General features: G+C 39.0%; 1 protein-coding gene across 15 annotated transcripts in view; it reads right to left on the bottom strand.

Moving 5' to 3' along the window:
• Positions 1–16095, bottom strand: part of AAK1 (AP2 associated kinase 1) — a 167086-nt gene that overhangs the window by 29992 nt on the left and 120999 nt on the right. For 7 of the 15 annotated variants that reach the window (XM_037048188.1, XM_037048175.1, XM_037048181.1 and 4 more), the window contains exons 13-17: positions 14385–14672; positions 11803–12035; positions 10345–10520; positions 8130–8234; positions 1295–1390 (exon numbers count right to left, since the gene is read on the bottom strand). In XM_037048188.1, the coding sequence (XP_036904083.1) occupies positions 1295–1390; positions 8130–8234; positions 10345–10520; positions 11803–12035; positions 14385–14672 (898 nt within the window). The remainder of the gene's footprint in view (positions 1–1294; positions 1391–8129; positions 8235–10344; positions 10521–11802; positions 12036–14384; positions 14673–16095) is intronic. The other 8 variants (XM_037048182.1, XM_037048185.1, XM_037048187.1 and 5 more) reach the window with 4 other exon arrangements.

Below are 16095 nucleotides of genomic sequence, written 5' to 3'. Positions count from 1 at the left end.
AGCCACAGAGGACAGCTACTTGCCTGTGGGCCTTCACCCAATAGTGTGAGCCGAGAGGCCACCCTTCCAGCTTCCACAGCCCCCGGGCTATCTAGGTAAGAGTAGTGCAATAACCTGAAGGGGTGTCAAAGGAAGAATGCCTCCATAATTCCCTTTTCTCATCTGATCTCATAACTGCCTTGACAGGGGCAAAACAGAGGTCAGTGGGACCCAGCTTGAGTTTGTAGCCCATACCTTTCCAGCCTTCTGCTTGAAACGGGCCTGTCTAGGTACTGAGAGATTTGATTACTTTCTTCTCTTTTAACAATCCTTTACGGAATCATTCCTCAGTGGTTTTAACCTACATGCAGGTATAATGTTACACAATATGAACTGATCAAGGCACGTGTTTGCTTCCTCTTGAGAAGGGTCAACAAATTTCCTAAAGAAATAAAAACTGTCTTGGTATCCAAAGTACAGTCCGTCTTAGTAGGAAGAGGTATGAATAGCACAATCACATCCCATCTTTGGGTAACTGATCCAATACCTTTAACATTTTGGGGAAAAAAGAAAACCCAAGCAGATCCCATCAGTTTAAGACCAGGAATCAGTGGGGGTGAAAATGGGAGAAAAGAAGAACTATCAGAAGCACAATGACTACCAGGTACTTCTAAGGAGCTGGCTCTTTATGCTTCTGCAAAGAGACTAATAGAGATGAGAAAAGTGGCTTCTCGTCCTCACATCATGCTCCTTCTTCCCTCAAAAGGATGGGGAGGACATCAGGAAAAGAAATCTTTGGCATTCAGAAACCCAAAATGGAAAGCATCAAATTACGTTTCAAGAGCTGTTTCAATCAGAACACACTAACCGTTTCTTACCTTTTTGGACTGCTTACTTACAAACCAGGGTATGGTAGACCTAAAGGGATGTTCAAGTTCATACAGTCCAACCTGATGAAGAGTCAAGCCCAAGAGGTTCTCAGGTAGTGAAAGAGCTAGAAAGGGAACCCAGGTCTCCTGACTCACATTTCCTAAGAACTTTCACTACGCATTTTTCTACTATACAAATAAAAGCACATTACAGGAAAATGGAAACTGGACAGGAAGTCACTCATTACCTAATCATCATACCGGGACCACTATTTGCATTTTGTTCCTTCTATCACATGCTTACAGTTCTCCCCCCATATTGTTACAACCTTATTGGACTAATACAGAATTCAGATCCTCTTCATGGAGTATTTCAAACAACTCTCAAGAGGCTGTGGGAAATAAGCATCAAGCTGGTCAACCTCAAGTCTGTTCTGTTTACCTACCTGGTGCATCAGGTACTTGAAGAGGAATGAAAGGATCAGATACGCTTAGAAGTGGGAGGCTAGAATCCACAGTCTGCCCACCCTTCTTTTTTTCAGCTAAAGTTGGTCAGAGGGCAAGGAAGGGTCAAGGAGAGAAAAAAAGAGAGAGAGAGAGGAAACAAAAAGCAGAAAATATCACGTAAATCTAGATGAATTTACCATCTATTAGCCCAACAGCTCAAATTACAGAACAAGTCTAAACTCAGAGGCAGAATAAAGAGGGATGAGTGGATATAATCCAGAGTAATGGCAAAGTATTATGAGATGTATAATCTGGTCCTTACACAGACTTTAAGATGTAATAAATAATAAAACTAGGGTATTCATACATCTGAGATTCCACTTCTTCCTTATGTGGAGGCCCGTGGTGATGTCTTTCAGAATTCCTACAGTAATTANAAGAGAGAGAGAGAGGAAACAAAAAGCAGAAAATATCAAGTAAATCTAGATGAATTTACCATCTATTAGTCCAACAGCTCAAATTACAGAACAAGTCTAAACTCAGAGGCAGAATAAAGAGGGATGAGTGGATATAATCCAGAGTAATGGCGAAGTATTATGAGATGTATAATCTGGTCCTTACACAGACTTTAAGATGTAATAAATAATAAAACTAGGGTATTCATACATCTGAGATTCCACTTCTTCCTTATGTGGAGGCCCGTGGTGATGTCTTTCAGAATTCCTACAGTAATTACTGTCCGCATTACACATTTTGGCATGTAAACAAACACTGCCTATTTTGTAATCTAGCACATATATAGGTACTTCCTATGTACCCATTATTCTCTTGAACTTACTGTATCACCAAATGTCTAATATAGTGCTAGGAAGACACACAGAAAAAGACAAATAGGTTTCTTGCCTTCTGCAAGGTTAGACAACCCTTAGTCCCTGGACTACATCTAATATACTATTAGCATTCATTCTATATTTGGTAAACTTACAGATTTACACAAATCTATGTACCCTATGGGATATCACAGTTTAAAGGGATCGTAAGATCTTCTAGCACAATTTTTTTATTTTTCAGAAAAGAACATAAAGCCCAAAAGTTAAGAGATTAGCCAAAGGCCCACAAGCAGACCCAGGATCAAAACCCACATTTCCTTGTTTTCACTTTACTGTTCTTCACATTGAATTTGAATATGCAGTTTGTTCATTGAGTAAAATTATTTTGCTTTCTATAAAGTGGATTTTAAAAATACTTTTTATTCAGCCCTGGCTGGTGTGGCTTAGTGGATTGAATGCCTGCCTGTAAATCAAAGGGTTGCCAGTTCAATCTCCAGTCAGGGCACATGCCTGGAACCCAGGTTTCCGGCCAGGTCCCTGGTTGGGGTGCAAGAGGCAACCACACACTGCTGTTTCTCTTCCTCTCTTTCTCCTTCTCTTCCCCTCTCTAAAAATAAATAAGTAAAATCTTTTAAATTTTTAAAAAAATACTTTTTATTTTCAAATAATTATGAAATCACAGGAAGTTGCTATACATTTAATCCTGTGAACCCTTCAAATAGCTTCCCTCCAGGGTGAGATCTCCTAACTGTAGTACAGTAGCACTGACCTGGCATGTTGATGCTAACTAGACTTTCCCCAGTGTTTACAAGCGCTCAGCTGTCTGTATGGATATGTAATTGCCTGCAATTGGATGCTAGGTACAGACTAGCATAAGCACCACCACAGCAATACAGAACATCCTATCAAACAAAAGAGCACCCTCACGGTACTCCTCTAGAGTCACACCCCCTCCTAATCCCTGTCCCTATCCCTTGGAATCCACAAATCTGATCTCAATCGCTGTAATTTTGTCACTTAGACAAAAACTACAGAGATTTTTTTCTGTAATTAAAAGTGTGTTATTAAAGTGTGTTTTTTCACTAAGCTTCCTTAAAGGAAGATGAAGGAAAAGAAAGGTAAAATCACTGCTTTTGAGTGAGATTTCAAGTGATCACTGCTTTCTGAAATATTTTCAAATGAGACAGAATGAACTATATTTTTAAAAGAGAACAAATTATAAAACTAAATATATGTTATAATTCATTTTTGAAAAAAGTATATATGCAGAAATAAAATTATGGACATAAATATTATAAAATGTCAGCAATGCTTTCCTCTTGAAGCAAGACCACAAATTCTTTTATCTTGCTTCTTTCAGCTTTTAGTCATTTTCCAAAGTTTCACAAATGAATGTATATAATAACTTCACAAAAGGAAAATATTTTAAACAGAAGCACAACGTCAACTCTTAAACATCTATCTCTGATGTATGGACCCAGTTCATCAACATTTTTGCAGCTTTGCCATACAAATGTTTAAAACAACCTTGTGCCACCCTCCCCAACTCGTTCCCACATTTCCTGATTACTCCTCCCTTCATCAGCCAGAAGGTTTAAATCAGGTAACAGTCTGAGCTTGATTAGAAAATTTGTAGAAAATGATACTATGCTGTACCTCATATGAATGAAGATACATTAATTTCTAGGATTTAAGTCTAATTTTCTTTCATTTGGAAAGTGTCATGTAAAAAAAATCACTCCACAAACAAGAAAGAGGCAAAATACCAAATATTCATAAAAAGGCTGAATAAAATGAGGAAGATACAAAGATATTTTATAATGTTTGGAAAAGCTTAGTGCCATTGATTTACAAGATTCTTGAGATGTGGTTACTACTGCAGCTTCTGAGCTGGGCAGCCCAGGTAGGAACCTCTGTTCTGTCATTCTGCAGCTGTGGCTTTGGGCAGCTCATTCAACCTTTTGTTGGCTGTTGTGAGGATCACCTGAGATAACGTGAAAAAAAAAAAGCACTTCTCCAGTGGGTTTAGCATATAGTATGTTGTTACTATATGTTTGCTGTATTAATGTAATAACTTTACTCAAATATGTGTTTTTATGGCTGGACCTTTAAGTCCCTTAAAAAAAATACTGCCATTTAAAGACTCCAAAGTAAGCACAAGGGGAAGAAGAGGCAAAAGCCAAACCAAAAAACAACTAAAACAACAAGAACAAAGTTTATATAGATAAATAAACAACAAAACATAACCATGTGTGCCAAGAGTTAGGCATGAAAACTGGGAGTAGATGGAAAATGATTAGGGACCTGTCTTTAACAATGGTGATTCTAGCCCCTGACCTGAGAGGCTCAGGAGGGTAAGCATTGCTCTGCAAAGATCACTGATTGAACTCCAAGTTAGGGCCTGTGCCTGGGTTGCAGGCCTGGTCCCTGGTTGGGGCACGCGGGAGAGGCAACCGACCAATGTTCTCTATCTCACACATTGATGTTTCCCTCTTTCTCCTTCTCCCTTCCTACAGCTCTCTCTAAAAATAAACAAATAAAATCTTTTTAAAAAATGGTGAATCTATGCTTCTATCCTTTGGCAAAAAGCAACCCCTTTCATTTATTCAAAAAACCTGTCCTTAGCCAAACACTGTACACTAAATGCTGGGATTCAACAACAAAGGAGACTCTTCCAGAGCTATTTGTACAATCCCCTTTCTGGGGAAGCTTTATCCTACCCAGTATGTCATTATTCTGATGTTCTACCTCAAGGACAATAGTCAGTGTTTTCTTTATACATCTGATACATTTAGTCAACTATTTGGCATATCAAACTTTAAGCACTTTAAACCAGACCAAAATATCAATAAATTTAAAAATGATATAGGCCAGACAATATAACTAAAAATTAAAAATAACATAGAAAATTTTAACTATTTAATTTTATTTTAGAAAATTTTTTGCTTTTTTTACATTTTCTTTACTTATTTTTAGAGACAGGGGAGGGAGAGAGAAAGAGAAGGAGAGAAACATCAATATGTGGTTGTCTCTCATGTGGCCTCCACTGGGGACCTGGCACGCAACCCAGGCATGTGCCCTGACTGGGAATTGAACCAGTGACCCTTTGGTTCACAATCCGTGCCCAATTCGCTGAGCTATACCAGCCATGGTAACTGTTTAATTTTTAAAAGCATACCTCCAAATAACTTCGATGCTTATTCCAAAATAGTAATAATAACAAAGAGAACATAATATAAAGACATATGGGATATAATTTTCATTTTTTTAAAAGACTTTACTTATTTATACTTAGAGAGAGGGAAAAGGAATGAGAAAGAGAGGGAGAGAAGCATCAGTCTGTGGTTGCCTTTCACACGCCCCCTATTGGGGACCCAGCCTACAACCCCAGCATGTGCCCTGACTGGGAATCTAACCAGCGACCCTTTGGTTCGAAGGCCAGTGCTCAGTCCACTGAGCCACACCAGCCAGAGCTAATCTTCTTTTTTTTTCTTACAAGGGAAACACACACCTGCTGAAAGCAATTCCAAGAAGCAGTGTACTCCTCAAAGATTTGGGTGGGGTGGGCAAATAAAGGGAGATGGAGAAAAGAGAATATTGGAATATATGTGAAACATTTATTCCTAGGGGTTTAATTAACCTCCCTCTCCACTCTCATGCTGGTTGAAAAATCACTGTTACATTGGGAAAAAATTCTAAATACTTTCATTATTTTTTAAAAGAATTTAAAAAATTTTACTATGTGTCCCTCCTGATATTGACAAAGCAAACCTAAGAAAAATAGGGAACTATAATCAAGAAGACAAAAGCAAAAGTTAAAGAGTTAGGAGACAGAAAAACAGTGGCAGTTGTCTTTGAAAGATATTAAAACAGCCAAGTCTCTATGTAGAGTTATTAAGAAAGAGAAATACAAATACATACAAATAAAATAGATATATAAAGAAAATATTATAATTCCATTTTATTAAAAAGTTATAAATCTACAGATAATTTTCTAGGAAAATATTACTAAGTTTGCTTCATTAATTGGCAGAAAACCTAAGGGAGGGAGTTCTGCTGCAGGGGTGGCGCCCCAGCCCCGCCACTCACTAGCTGTGTGATCCTGGAAAGAGACAAGTCGGCGCTTGCTCACAACTGCAGCTGCTGCGAGGGTGATCCACCAACCTCAGCACTGCTGAGAGGGTCAAATGAGATAATACTCTTGTAGGACAAATGACAAACTGGGGAAAATGTTTACAGTATATGATAGATGAGCTCCTACTAATTAACAAGAACAAAATGAACACGAAACATTTAAAAATGTGAGGGACATGAACAATACAAATCCCAAAAGAAATATAAATGGCCAGTAATGTCCTTTGTCTATAATCTCTGAGCTGAGCTGGGTGAGAAAAGGAAGAAAGACTACCAACATTTAATATTTAAAAAAGAAATTCTTACTGGAGAATATATTTATTGATTTTAGAGAGAGAGAAAGGGAGAAGGGGAGAAACATCCATGTGAGAAACATTGATTGGTTGCCTCCTGTAAGCACCCCAACTGGGGACTGAACCCATAACCTAGGTATGTACCCTGACCAGGATCGAACCCATGACCTTTTGGTGGGATGATGCTCAACCAACTGAGCCACCCAGCCAGGGCTTATCGTTCATTATTGATTGAAATAAAATTTGCATAGGATTATTGAAGGGCAATTTAGAAATCTGTACCAAAAGCCTTAAAATATAATATCTTTTTATTTATCAAATAATGTCCTAGAAATTATGTTAAAGAAATTATAAAGGATATAAACAAAAATTTAGCTTCAATAATGTTTATATGGTAAAAAATTAGTGATAACCTAAATATTCATCAGAGGAAATATTAATTCCAATGTTACTATTCTTCTATTAAGAATCATGTTGTAGATTAGTATTTATTAACATAGAAAGCCACAAATTCCCATAGAATGTTTGCAAAATGAGTAACAAACTAGATGACAGAAAGTCCCTCCATAATACCTCAAAGCAAAAGCTGCATTCACTGTATTATCACAATGCAGTTAAAGTTTATGCAAAATAGGTCTTGGGTAAAGAAGAAATAGAAACTGCAATTTAAAAACATCCATAAACTCCCTGGCTGGTGTAGCTCAGTGGATTGAGCGCAGGCTGCGAACCAAAGGGTCACTGGTTTGATTCCTAGTCAGGTTACATGCCTAGGTTGCAGGCCAGGTGCCCAGTGGGAGCTACATGAGAGGGAACCACACACTGATGTTTCTCTAACTCTCTTTCTCCTTCCCTTCCCCTTTTTCTAAAAATAAATAAAATCTTAAAAGAAAAAATCCATAAAATGAAAATAAGAGAATATTACATATCAAATGTTATGGAATGACAGCCAAAGTTCTAACCAGAAATAAATTTATGCTGTTAGAAAAACTAGTAACATACCTAAAGAAAGCAAGAAGAATATATAAAGTTAAAAGCAGAAATTAATCAATATAATTTAAAAGATCAATTTTAGAAGTATATCAAATTCTGTTTCCTAAAAATATATCCAAAACCTCATACCAATTGCTGAGGAATTTACAACAGTAAAACACTAACATCAAATTAATGTTTAAAAAGAGGTACTTAGTTAAGATACCTCCGTTCCCTGTAAGCACGCACACACAAAAAAACCCCCACAGCTTAGCAGCCTCAATATAGGACAGAACATCTAACGGTTAGAGTTTCTGAAGTCATTTCAAAGAACCTAAGCAATTATAAGAGATTAACAATGTGATGTTCCTCAAATTTAGAAATACTTGCTTAAAACATGTCCATGGACTAGATAGAACAAATTTTATATATTTCTGCCAGATCATCCTATTACTTTAACTGACAGTGATCCCAGGCTTTTTTTAAATTGGAAATCTTCTGAATAAAGGAAAGTATGTTACCACAAGGATTTGCAGCTCAATGGCATGCTGGAGTTATCTGTGAAGTGGAAAACAGTGAGTTTGTGTTTTAGGTGTTTCCATACTAACCGGTTCCAGCAGAAAATGAGGATGTGGCAAAAGCATCACTTTGGGTTGGTTGAAAGCCTGGGATCAAACTCTCAGCTGAGCCTCCAAGCTTCTCAGGATGTTTGCCTGGAAGAACAAAACACCACTCAGTTCATTCCAGCAGCATCCCAGGACAAATTCCCAGGGCACTTTCTGAACTGACTGTTAGACCTGGCTCCTTTCTCACTACATCATGATGACACCTCAGTTATTCAGAAGTCCTTGAGGAGTCACTGCAGTAACTGAGAAAACAGCTGAGAAATGAAGGAGGTTTTCAGAATCAAAAGAGAGAGCACATCAGTTTTGTGAGAGGAAAAGAATTCTAAAGATTGGCTGAACCACAATGAACTGTACACTTAAAAATGGTTAAGATGGCAATTTCTATGTTATGTGTATTTTACCAAGCTAAAAAATAAATAAATAACAGCAAAAGAGGTGGCTAAAGCAAAGCCCCAAAGCTGAAGCACATTACTCACAGCGGAATACCTCCAGCCCTCACTCAGTCTATTTATTGCTATATAATGAGTCTGATCATCTGTTTTCCATGTTGGAAGCAGTTTAGGAGAGCAAATGAGAGAGGGAGTGGTGGTGATGGCAGTCGTGAGAGGCTGTGAGGGAGAGGCTGAGTGACAGCCGCTTAATGTGAGAGCCAACAGCTGAACAACAAGAAAGGCAGGAAATTATTAAAAATAAACACGAGGATTAAAAAAAATTTGGGCAGGTCACTTAATTGAGTACAAAAATAAAGAAAGCAATACAAAATTTTAAAAGACACGTATAAAATAATAGTTAAAGCTAAAATGTTTGCCCCAAATTCTCTCAGTTTTGATCATTCCTTTAACCTGTATTCTTGTCAACATGGAGATACCTTTTATTTCTTTATTTAAAAAGACTTTATTTACTCATTTTTACAGAGTGTGGGAGAAAGAAAGAGAGGTAGAGAAACATCATCGTGTTAGAGAAACATTGATGGGTTGCCTCTTGGCCTGCAACCCAGGCATGTGCCCTGACCAGGAATCAAACCGATGACTTGGTTCGCAGGCCAGCGCTCAATCCACTGAGCCACACCAGCCAGAGCTGAGGTACTCTTTTTTGAACTGTATCATCTTGTAGAATTTTCCTGGAGTCTGTGTTGTTGTTTTCCAAAGTGTGTGTGTGTTTCCTGTCTTCCAAATTAGACTGTGAGTTTGTAGGTAGAAATGGCATCTTCTATTTATTTGACCTCCTCAATAGTAATATATTAAATAGAACTCTGAACATAGTGAAAGATCCAGTTTTTGTGTGAGGGTACACTCTCATGGGTAAGCAGGTATAACTTTCTGGGACAAAAAACCCACTTAGGACAAGGGAATCATCACACTCCTGTAAGAAGTGGCCAGGCTTGACTCTCTCATTCTAATCTATGCTACCCAATCTTTTCTAAAAGTTTCCCCTTTTCCTTGCTCCCACCCACAACAGACCAGGATTTCCTGAGGATGAAGAGTTCAGTGCTCTGGTAAAAATACAAACTGATCCATGCTCATGCTTCAAAATCATGTTATAAGGTATAAAAATGTCAAATCACTATATTGTATACCTGAAACTAATATAGCTATTATAAGATTGTATACCAACTATACTTGAATAAAAAATACATAAATTGCCCTGGTTGGTGTGGCTCAGTGTACTGAGCGTGGACCTGCGAACCAGAAGATTGCAGTTCGATTCCCAGTCAGGGCACACACCTGGGCTGCAGGCCAGTTCCCAGCATGGGACACACGAGAAGCAATCATACATTGATATTCTCTCCCTCTCTCTTTCCCTTCCCCTCTAAAGAGAAATAATTTTAAAAATCTTTAAAATAAATAAATAAACAAATAAAGCAAGCCCTGGCTGGTGTGGCTCAGTGGATGGACAGCCTCCAAACCAAAGTGTCCCCAATTCAATTCCTAATCAGGGCACATGCCTGGGTTGTGGGCCAGGTGCCCAATACGGGGCACCCAAGAGGCAACCACACATTGATGCTTCTCTCCCTCCCTTCCCCTCTGTCTAAAAGTAAATAAATAAAATCTATAAAAGAAATACATACATACATTTTTGAAAAATCAAATCTATGAGGGACCCGTATTTTTATGTGTCCCATAAAAAATCCTATATTTTTACCTGCATGTCCCTCTGAAGTTAAGGTTCAAGGCTCACAAAGACTTCAATTACTCACCTTCCCCCAATTTGGCAAAGTCCTTGTTTAGCAGTTCTTCGGCTGTGAGTTTGGAGAAATTGTCATCGTCAAAGGGATTCCACGTAGAACCTTCTGAAGGATTATAAACGTTCTGCTGGGAGGCCCGAGGAGAGCCTGAGGGAGTGGTGGTTGCAGACCTAGGTAGGTTCCCACCCCCGAGAAGTAAAAAAACATGTAAAAGTTGAAAAGGGTCAACCTATTTCATCTTTGTTTCAAGACAAATTCTCCTCTGAATCAAACCATTACTTTCCACAGTGGTTTTCTAAAAGGGCTTTCTGAAGCAGCTGGAAAGTTTCCACAGACCCCCTTCTACTATGCAAAATAAATGTCTCCATTTCCGTCATGATCACTCTCTCCTGCTACTTTAATCTCTTGCTTAGATTGTTTGGCCTTGTCTGCAAGTCCTTTCAATTCAAGATCCCAAAGCAGCCTATTCTTAGGCTTGTGCATCTTACAGTGCCCACTGTAACCCACAATAACAGATCCAGAGGGCTGGGACAGATGCCTGTTCAAGCTGCCTCCCATCTGTCAGATCTAGCACGCACGGAACTAAGAGCCACCATCAGTGGTCACCACCACAGTCAGAAAAATAAAGACAGTTACCACTATCTCATCCTTCTAAGTATCATCACCTACTTTTATTCTAAGTCTCCCTTGATGCCCTTTTCAATTTAGCTAATTAGTTAAACGTTTTTAACTTTAGAGTGCATAGTTCCAAGAAAGCTGAGGGCCTGAAATTTCATTTACTCCACAATCACTGACTGCAATTTACTTTGGTTCAGGCACACAGCCAGTCACTAGATTTACAAAGGTTGATTGCGACATAATCCTTGCCTTGGAGGGTCAGCTAGACATACTCATATAACATACATGTAAATAATGATAATGCAATATGATACATGCACAACAGAATTATAAATGACACCAGAGGAAGGGTCAAAGAAAAGGTAACCTCTGGCATGGATCTAGATGAATAAATAAGCATGCCCTTGGTGGACAAGGAGGACAATGCAATTAGGGGAGATGACATAGGAAGAAAAAAGCACTCGTGAAGCTGGAGAATGACAAGTCCACTGATGTTATCCAATAGGCTTTGGTCTGTTAGCCAATGAGTATGGATATTATCCCACAGGCTATGGGGCGCCTGTGAAAGATTTTCAGCATGAGAACTTGGTCAGATCAAGAATTTAGAAAGTACTCTGTGAAGCATGGAATAGATGAAAAAATGGAAACAGTGAGGCAAGTAGGAAATTATTTCTTAAGATAGTATGGTTTATGCATTATAGGAAGATTCAGTTTCTTATTAAATACAAAAGCACAAACACAAATTGAATATATCTACACAAATCTACATACATATGCAAAGAACCACAGAGCAACAGCCCACAGCAGACTTTGCCCACAAAGATGGAAGAATAAAGGAGAAGCATCACATACTTGGACTTATTGAGACTGGCCTCAGCTGCAGCTGCCTGGAGCAGCTGGGTTGATTTGCTGGCAGGGACCCCAAAGACTGCACTGTGGGTCACATCACTGAGAATCCGCCTGTGTCCAGCTCGCTGGGTCTTGGGGGACGATGGAGGAGTGAGAGATCCAAGTTTCTGTCCTTGGACGGCAGGAGGTGGGGTTGTCTGAACTGTTGGCTGTTGTCTTACTGAGGCTTGAATCTGCTAGGAAGAGAGATGGAAAATGTTCTAAAACAAAGGCAAAAGGGAAAACAAATAACAGATAAACCAAAAATGCCACATGAGAGCTAAAGTAGAACTCAAATGGCTGAGTTTTTCAATAAAATCTAGAAAGAAAAAACAAAAAACAAAAAACTAGGCCTTGACAACCTAACCTGTACGTTTGGAACTGATACCAACATGGTATTTATCTGGTACTTACACATACAGAGGGGGACTCCCAAAGAACTCTGGAATTTATTTGTAAAAAATTGTGTCTTTATTATTCTTACATGTTTAAACTTCAGTCACCTTCAAAGTTTTCTCCATTTGATACAATACACACATCGAGGCATTTTTTTCAGCTGCTCAAAACAGCTTCTGAACTTGCCAAATTGATGCCTTTTAGTGTTTCTTTTTTTGTTTCACCTCTTCCATGTTGGCGAACCTTTTCCCTTTGAGAATTTTTTTCATGCGGGGAAACAAAAAAGAAACTTGCTCTGGTGCGATTGGGTGAATAGGGATGGCGGGCATGGGGGTCATGCTCTTTTTGGTCAAAAACTGCTAAACACTCAGTGCTTATATTAAGCACTTATTAATAACATATTAATAACACGGCTATAAATATCTATGGCATACAGCCGTGTTCCTTTGCAAATTACTTCTTTAGGATGGCTGTAGTATATACTTTACATTCACTCACTTGCTTCTCCAGATAAGTGCTGTCAAGGGTCTTTGGAGAAAAAGATGGTCAGAGGCGGGAAGCTCTCTGGCCCCTGGCAAAAGCATGTTCTGCTCCAGTTCCCTCTCCATCCTCTTAACCAACTACCACTCAGCAAAGTGCTCACAGCATTTTTCATCCAAAAAACATGGAGAAGGTTCATAATTCATTCCCAAGAGAATGGGGACTTTTGTCTAGGGATAGCAGAGAGAACTTCATAAGAAGTGTGGTCAGTGGCAGTCGATCATGTCACCCCCCTGGATGGACACCGGTTATTACTGTCATCCTGAACACAGATCATGACTCTTTGTTCTTGTCCCAGCTCTGCTGCTATCAGGTAATAACCTTCCAGGCTGAGACTCAGTTTCCAGTTCCATAAAATGAGGGGACCTAGCTTATACGAATGACTCACTAACATGACTGAAAGCAGGGGATGTGGGTTGGAGGGGGCATGCAGGGCAGAGGGGGAGAAAGGGCAGAAAATGGAACAACTGTAATAGCATAATCAATCAAATAAAATTTTCAAAAAGTGTTTAAAAAATAAAATAAACAAAGGCAGATAAAAAATGAGGGGACTGGACTAGATAATTAAGATCACAACTAGCTACATCATACCATAATTTCTTAAGGACTCTTTTTCACTTAACAAGAGGAACTTCATCTCTTGTTAAAAGCACAGACAGTAGCTCTACCTCATGCCTGCTGGAAGACTGAGTTATTTCAGAAACCAAGCTGTAAAGACACTGAACACACACTTAGCTGAGATGTAAAGAAGACCATCTATAATTATAGCACTGCTTTCTTTTGAAGGAATGTAGGTTTTCTGGTTTATGATGGGCAACAAAACTCTACTAGAAATCAATCCTCAAACAGATAGTTTCCTACTTTACCTTTGTTCATCCAGTAGTTGGACTTCACTGGGAATAAGACAGTACTGTGATGCTCTATTGGGTGAGCACGGAAAATGTTTTTGTCTATCACTATCACTCAGAGAACTGTGAGACAGAATTAAGGCCAAAGCAAAATATGCCCAAAGACGCTGAAATAGTTGAGGTCAGTTAGAAGAGAATGGAGGGATTCTGATGCTATACTCAGTCATTTTCTAAAAGTGGATACACCCAATTTCTAAACTGACAAGATGGCTTAAATAATACCTGGATACTCTAGTGTCCAGTGGGATTAGGCCATAGCAAATGGTCCCAGGCACGCAGACCCTCTGGAAGGGTGCTGCATGGTATACCTAACTGAGGTAGCCAGTAATGTCACCCAAGACAATGAGTAAATGCAACACTGTTAAGACTCAGGGTAAATGTGGAGGCTCACATGAATCTCCAAAGAAGAAAGGTCACAATGATCAAACTGTGCCCTGAAGAAAGGAAAGGGATTAATTTTGATCCTACCCTAGGTCCTTGACTGCTCAACACAAGAGACAATCAACAGCTCTTTCTATCATCCTAATTTCAAAGCAACAAACAAAAATGTTCATTTTCATCAGTAGCCCAGAATCATTTTTTAAGAAACCTCTACCATCTACAGAATACCTCATCCCATTCTTGGACATATCAAGAAAAGATCAAATATTTTAACCTGAGCCTAGCCCTAGTCCAGAGGCCACAACACCAGCTGCTTCTTACCACAGGCTCCTGGGCAGGGGTCGGCTGTGGGGCTGAGGCTGCCTGTGCCTGGGGCTGCTGTACTGCGGCCACCGTGGGCTTCTGCTGCAAGGCGGCCTGCTGAGTCAGCAGCTGCTGCGGATGCAGGGTTGTGACCATCGGCTGTTGCTGCTGTTGCTGCTGCTGTTGCTGCTGCTGCTGCTGCTGCTGGTAGAAGTTCTGTATCAGCTGCTGTTGAGAGCTTCCTTGGGACACCACAGGGAACGGGGCAACTGCTGGCTGCTGGGTTGTTGGGTGTACTGCCTGAAACTGAGCAGGAGGAAAGGGCAAGAAATGGGAAGGTGAATAAATCAAAGCCTGTCTCAGAATAATATTCTGAATGTCTCAGTAACAACTAAGACCAGTGCTGAGACCAAAGACAAAGTAAGGCAGAAATCTTTTAGCTTGGCCTGAAACTCATGAGGAGAACGAACCCGAGGGCATTAAAACAAACACAGTGACACCTTACACTGCCAGGCGCCATCCACTGCACTATGCTGCCTCTTGTAATGGGCAGGCCTCCAGGTGGATTTCTGCGCCTCGCCCAAGGGTGCCCGTCTCACTACACATCTGTGATTCTGTATGCTGGAGTGTAACAAAAGCTAATAAATGGTCTCCCAATCACAGAAGTAATTCCTTTTATAAAGGGATTTTGGCAGTAGCCAAGATTAAAATTCTTCCCTAGAAGAACAGGATGAAGTAATGATGACACTGAAAAAAATAACCTAAATGTTAACCCAGCTATTAAAGTTATCTCTTTTTGAAAAATTATTTCTCAATAACTCTATCTTTATTAACTCTCCATCTTTAAACATTCAAAATATTCAGTTTACTATACTTAATGACATTTTATTTTATATTGGTAATGAATTGTGTCAAGTTATATTCTCTTGTAAACATCTGAAAAATAGGGAAACTTCTTTCATGTCTTTCTACCCCTCACTCAGGACTATGTGCTAGGCACACAAATAGAGCTCAAACAAGGGCCTACTGATGAACAAAACTCAAGATGTTGCCTTTGAACATCCTAAACAGTGTTACTTCGTTACAGAGCTAACTGAGAGGATGCTGTTTGCCCACTGGAACAAAGTTAAAGGGTTAGCAGAAAAGCAGATGTCAGTAAATAGCTGCCTATTTGGGACTGTAAAATGCTGGAATCAACCAAAAGTCTATCAACAGGGGACTGACTGAATAAACTATCCTATATATCTTCAGAAGGGAACACGCCCTATTGCAAATAAAAATGAGGACTACTTCTAGATACGGGATGGAGAGGAAAGAATTTTCCAGATTTAACTTTGAAACTATATAAATATTTTACATGTTCACCAAACAAAATTAAACCAAAATTTAAGAAGTAATAACTAAAAATCAAAAGCTAAGTAAAACAAAGAAACCTGTAGGTCAGATTAATAGCCAAACTCCCCAGAAAATGTGTTAAACATTCTAAGAGCAAAAAGGGCAAAGCATTCTTTAACTATTTTTGATAACCCTACTAGTATCCAAGTATTGAATAGGATTTGGTCATCCTACAGTTTCAAGTACTGTTATCTTAAAACTATAGCTTAATTAAGTAATTAAGTTAATGTTATTAGGAATCAAGATTTCTAGATTAGAAAAATATAAAGTCCAAGGAGTTAAACAAAAAATCCTATAATTATACAGCTGAATTTGGAATATAAATTTGAATTTA

This window comes from Sturnira hondurensis, unplaced genomic scaffold, assembly GCF_014824575.4.
Source record: "Sturnira hondurensis isolate 20B ecotype Veracruz unplaced genomic scaffold, ASM1482457v3 Scaffold0006413, whole genome shotgun sequence".
In the NCBI taxonomy this organism is placed as follows: Eukaryota; Metazoa; Chordata; class Mammalia; order Chiroptera; family Phyllostomidae; genus Sturnira; species Sturnira hondurensis.
Note: the sequence above shows the minus strand (reverse complement) of the source record. Positions and strands in the feature narration are given on the sequence as shown.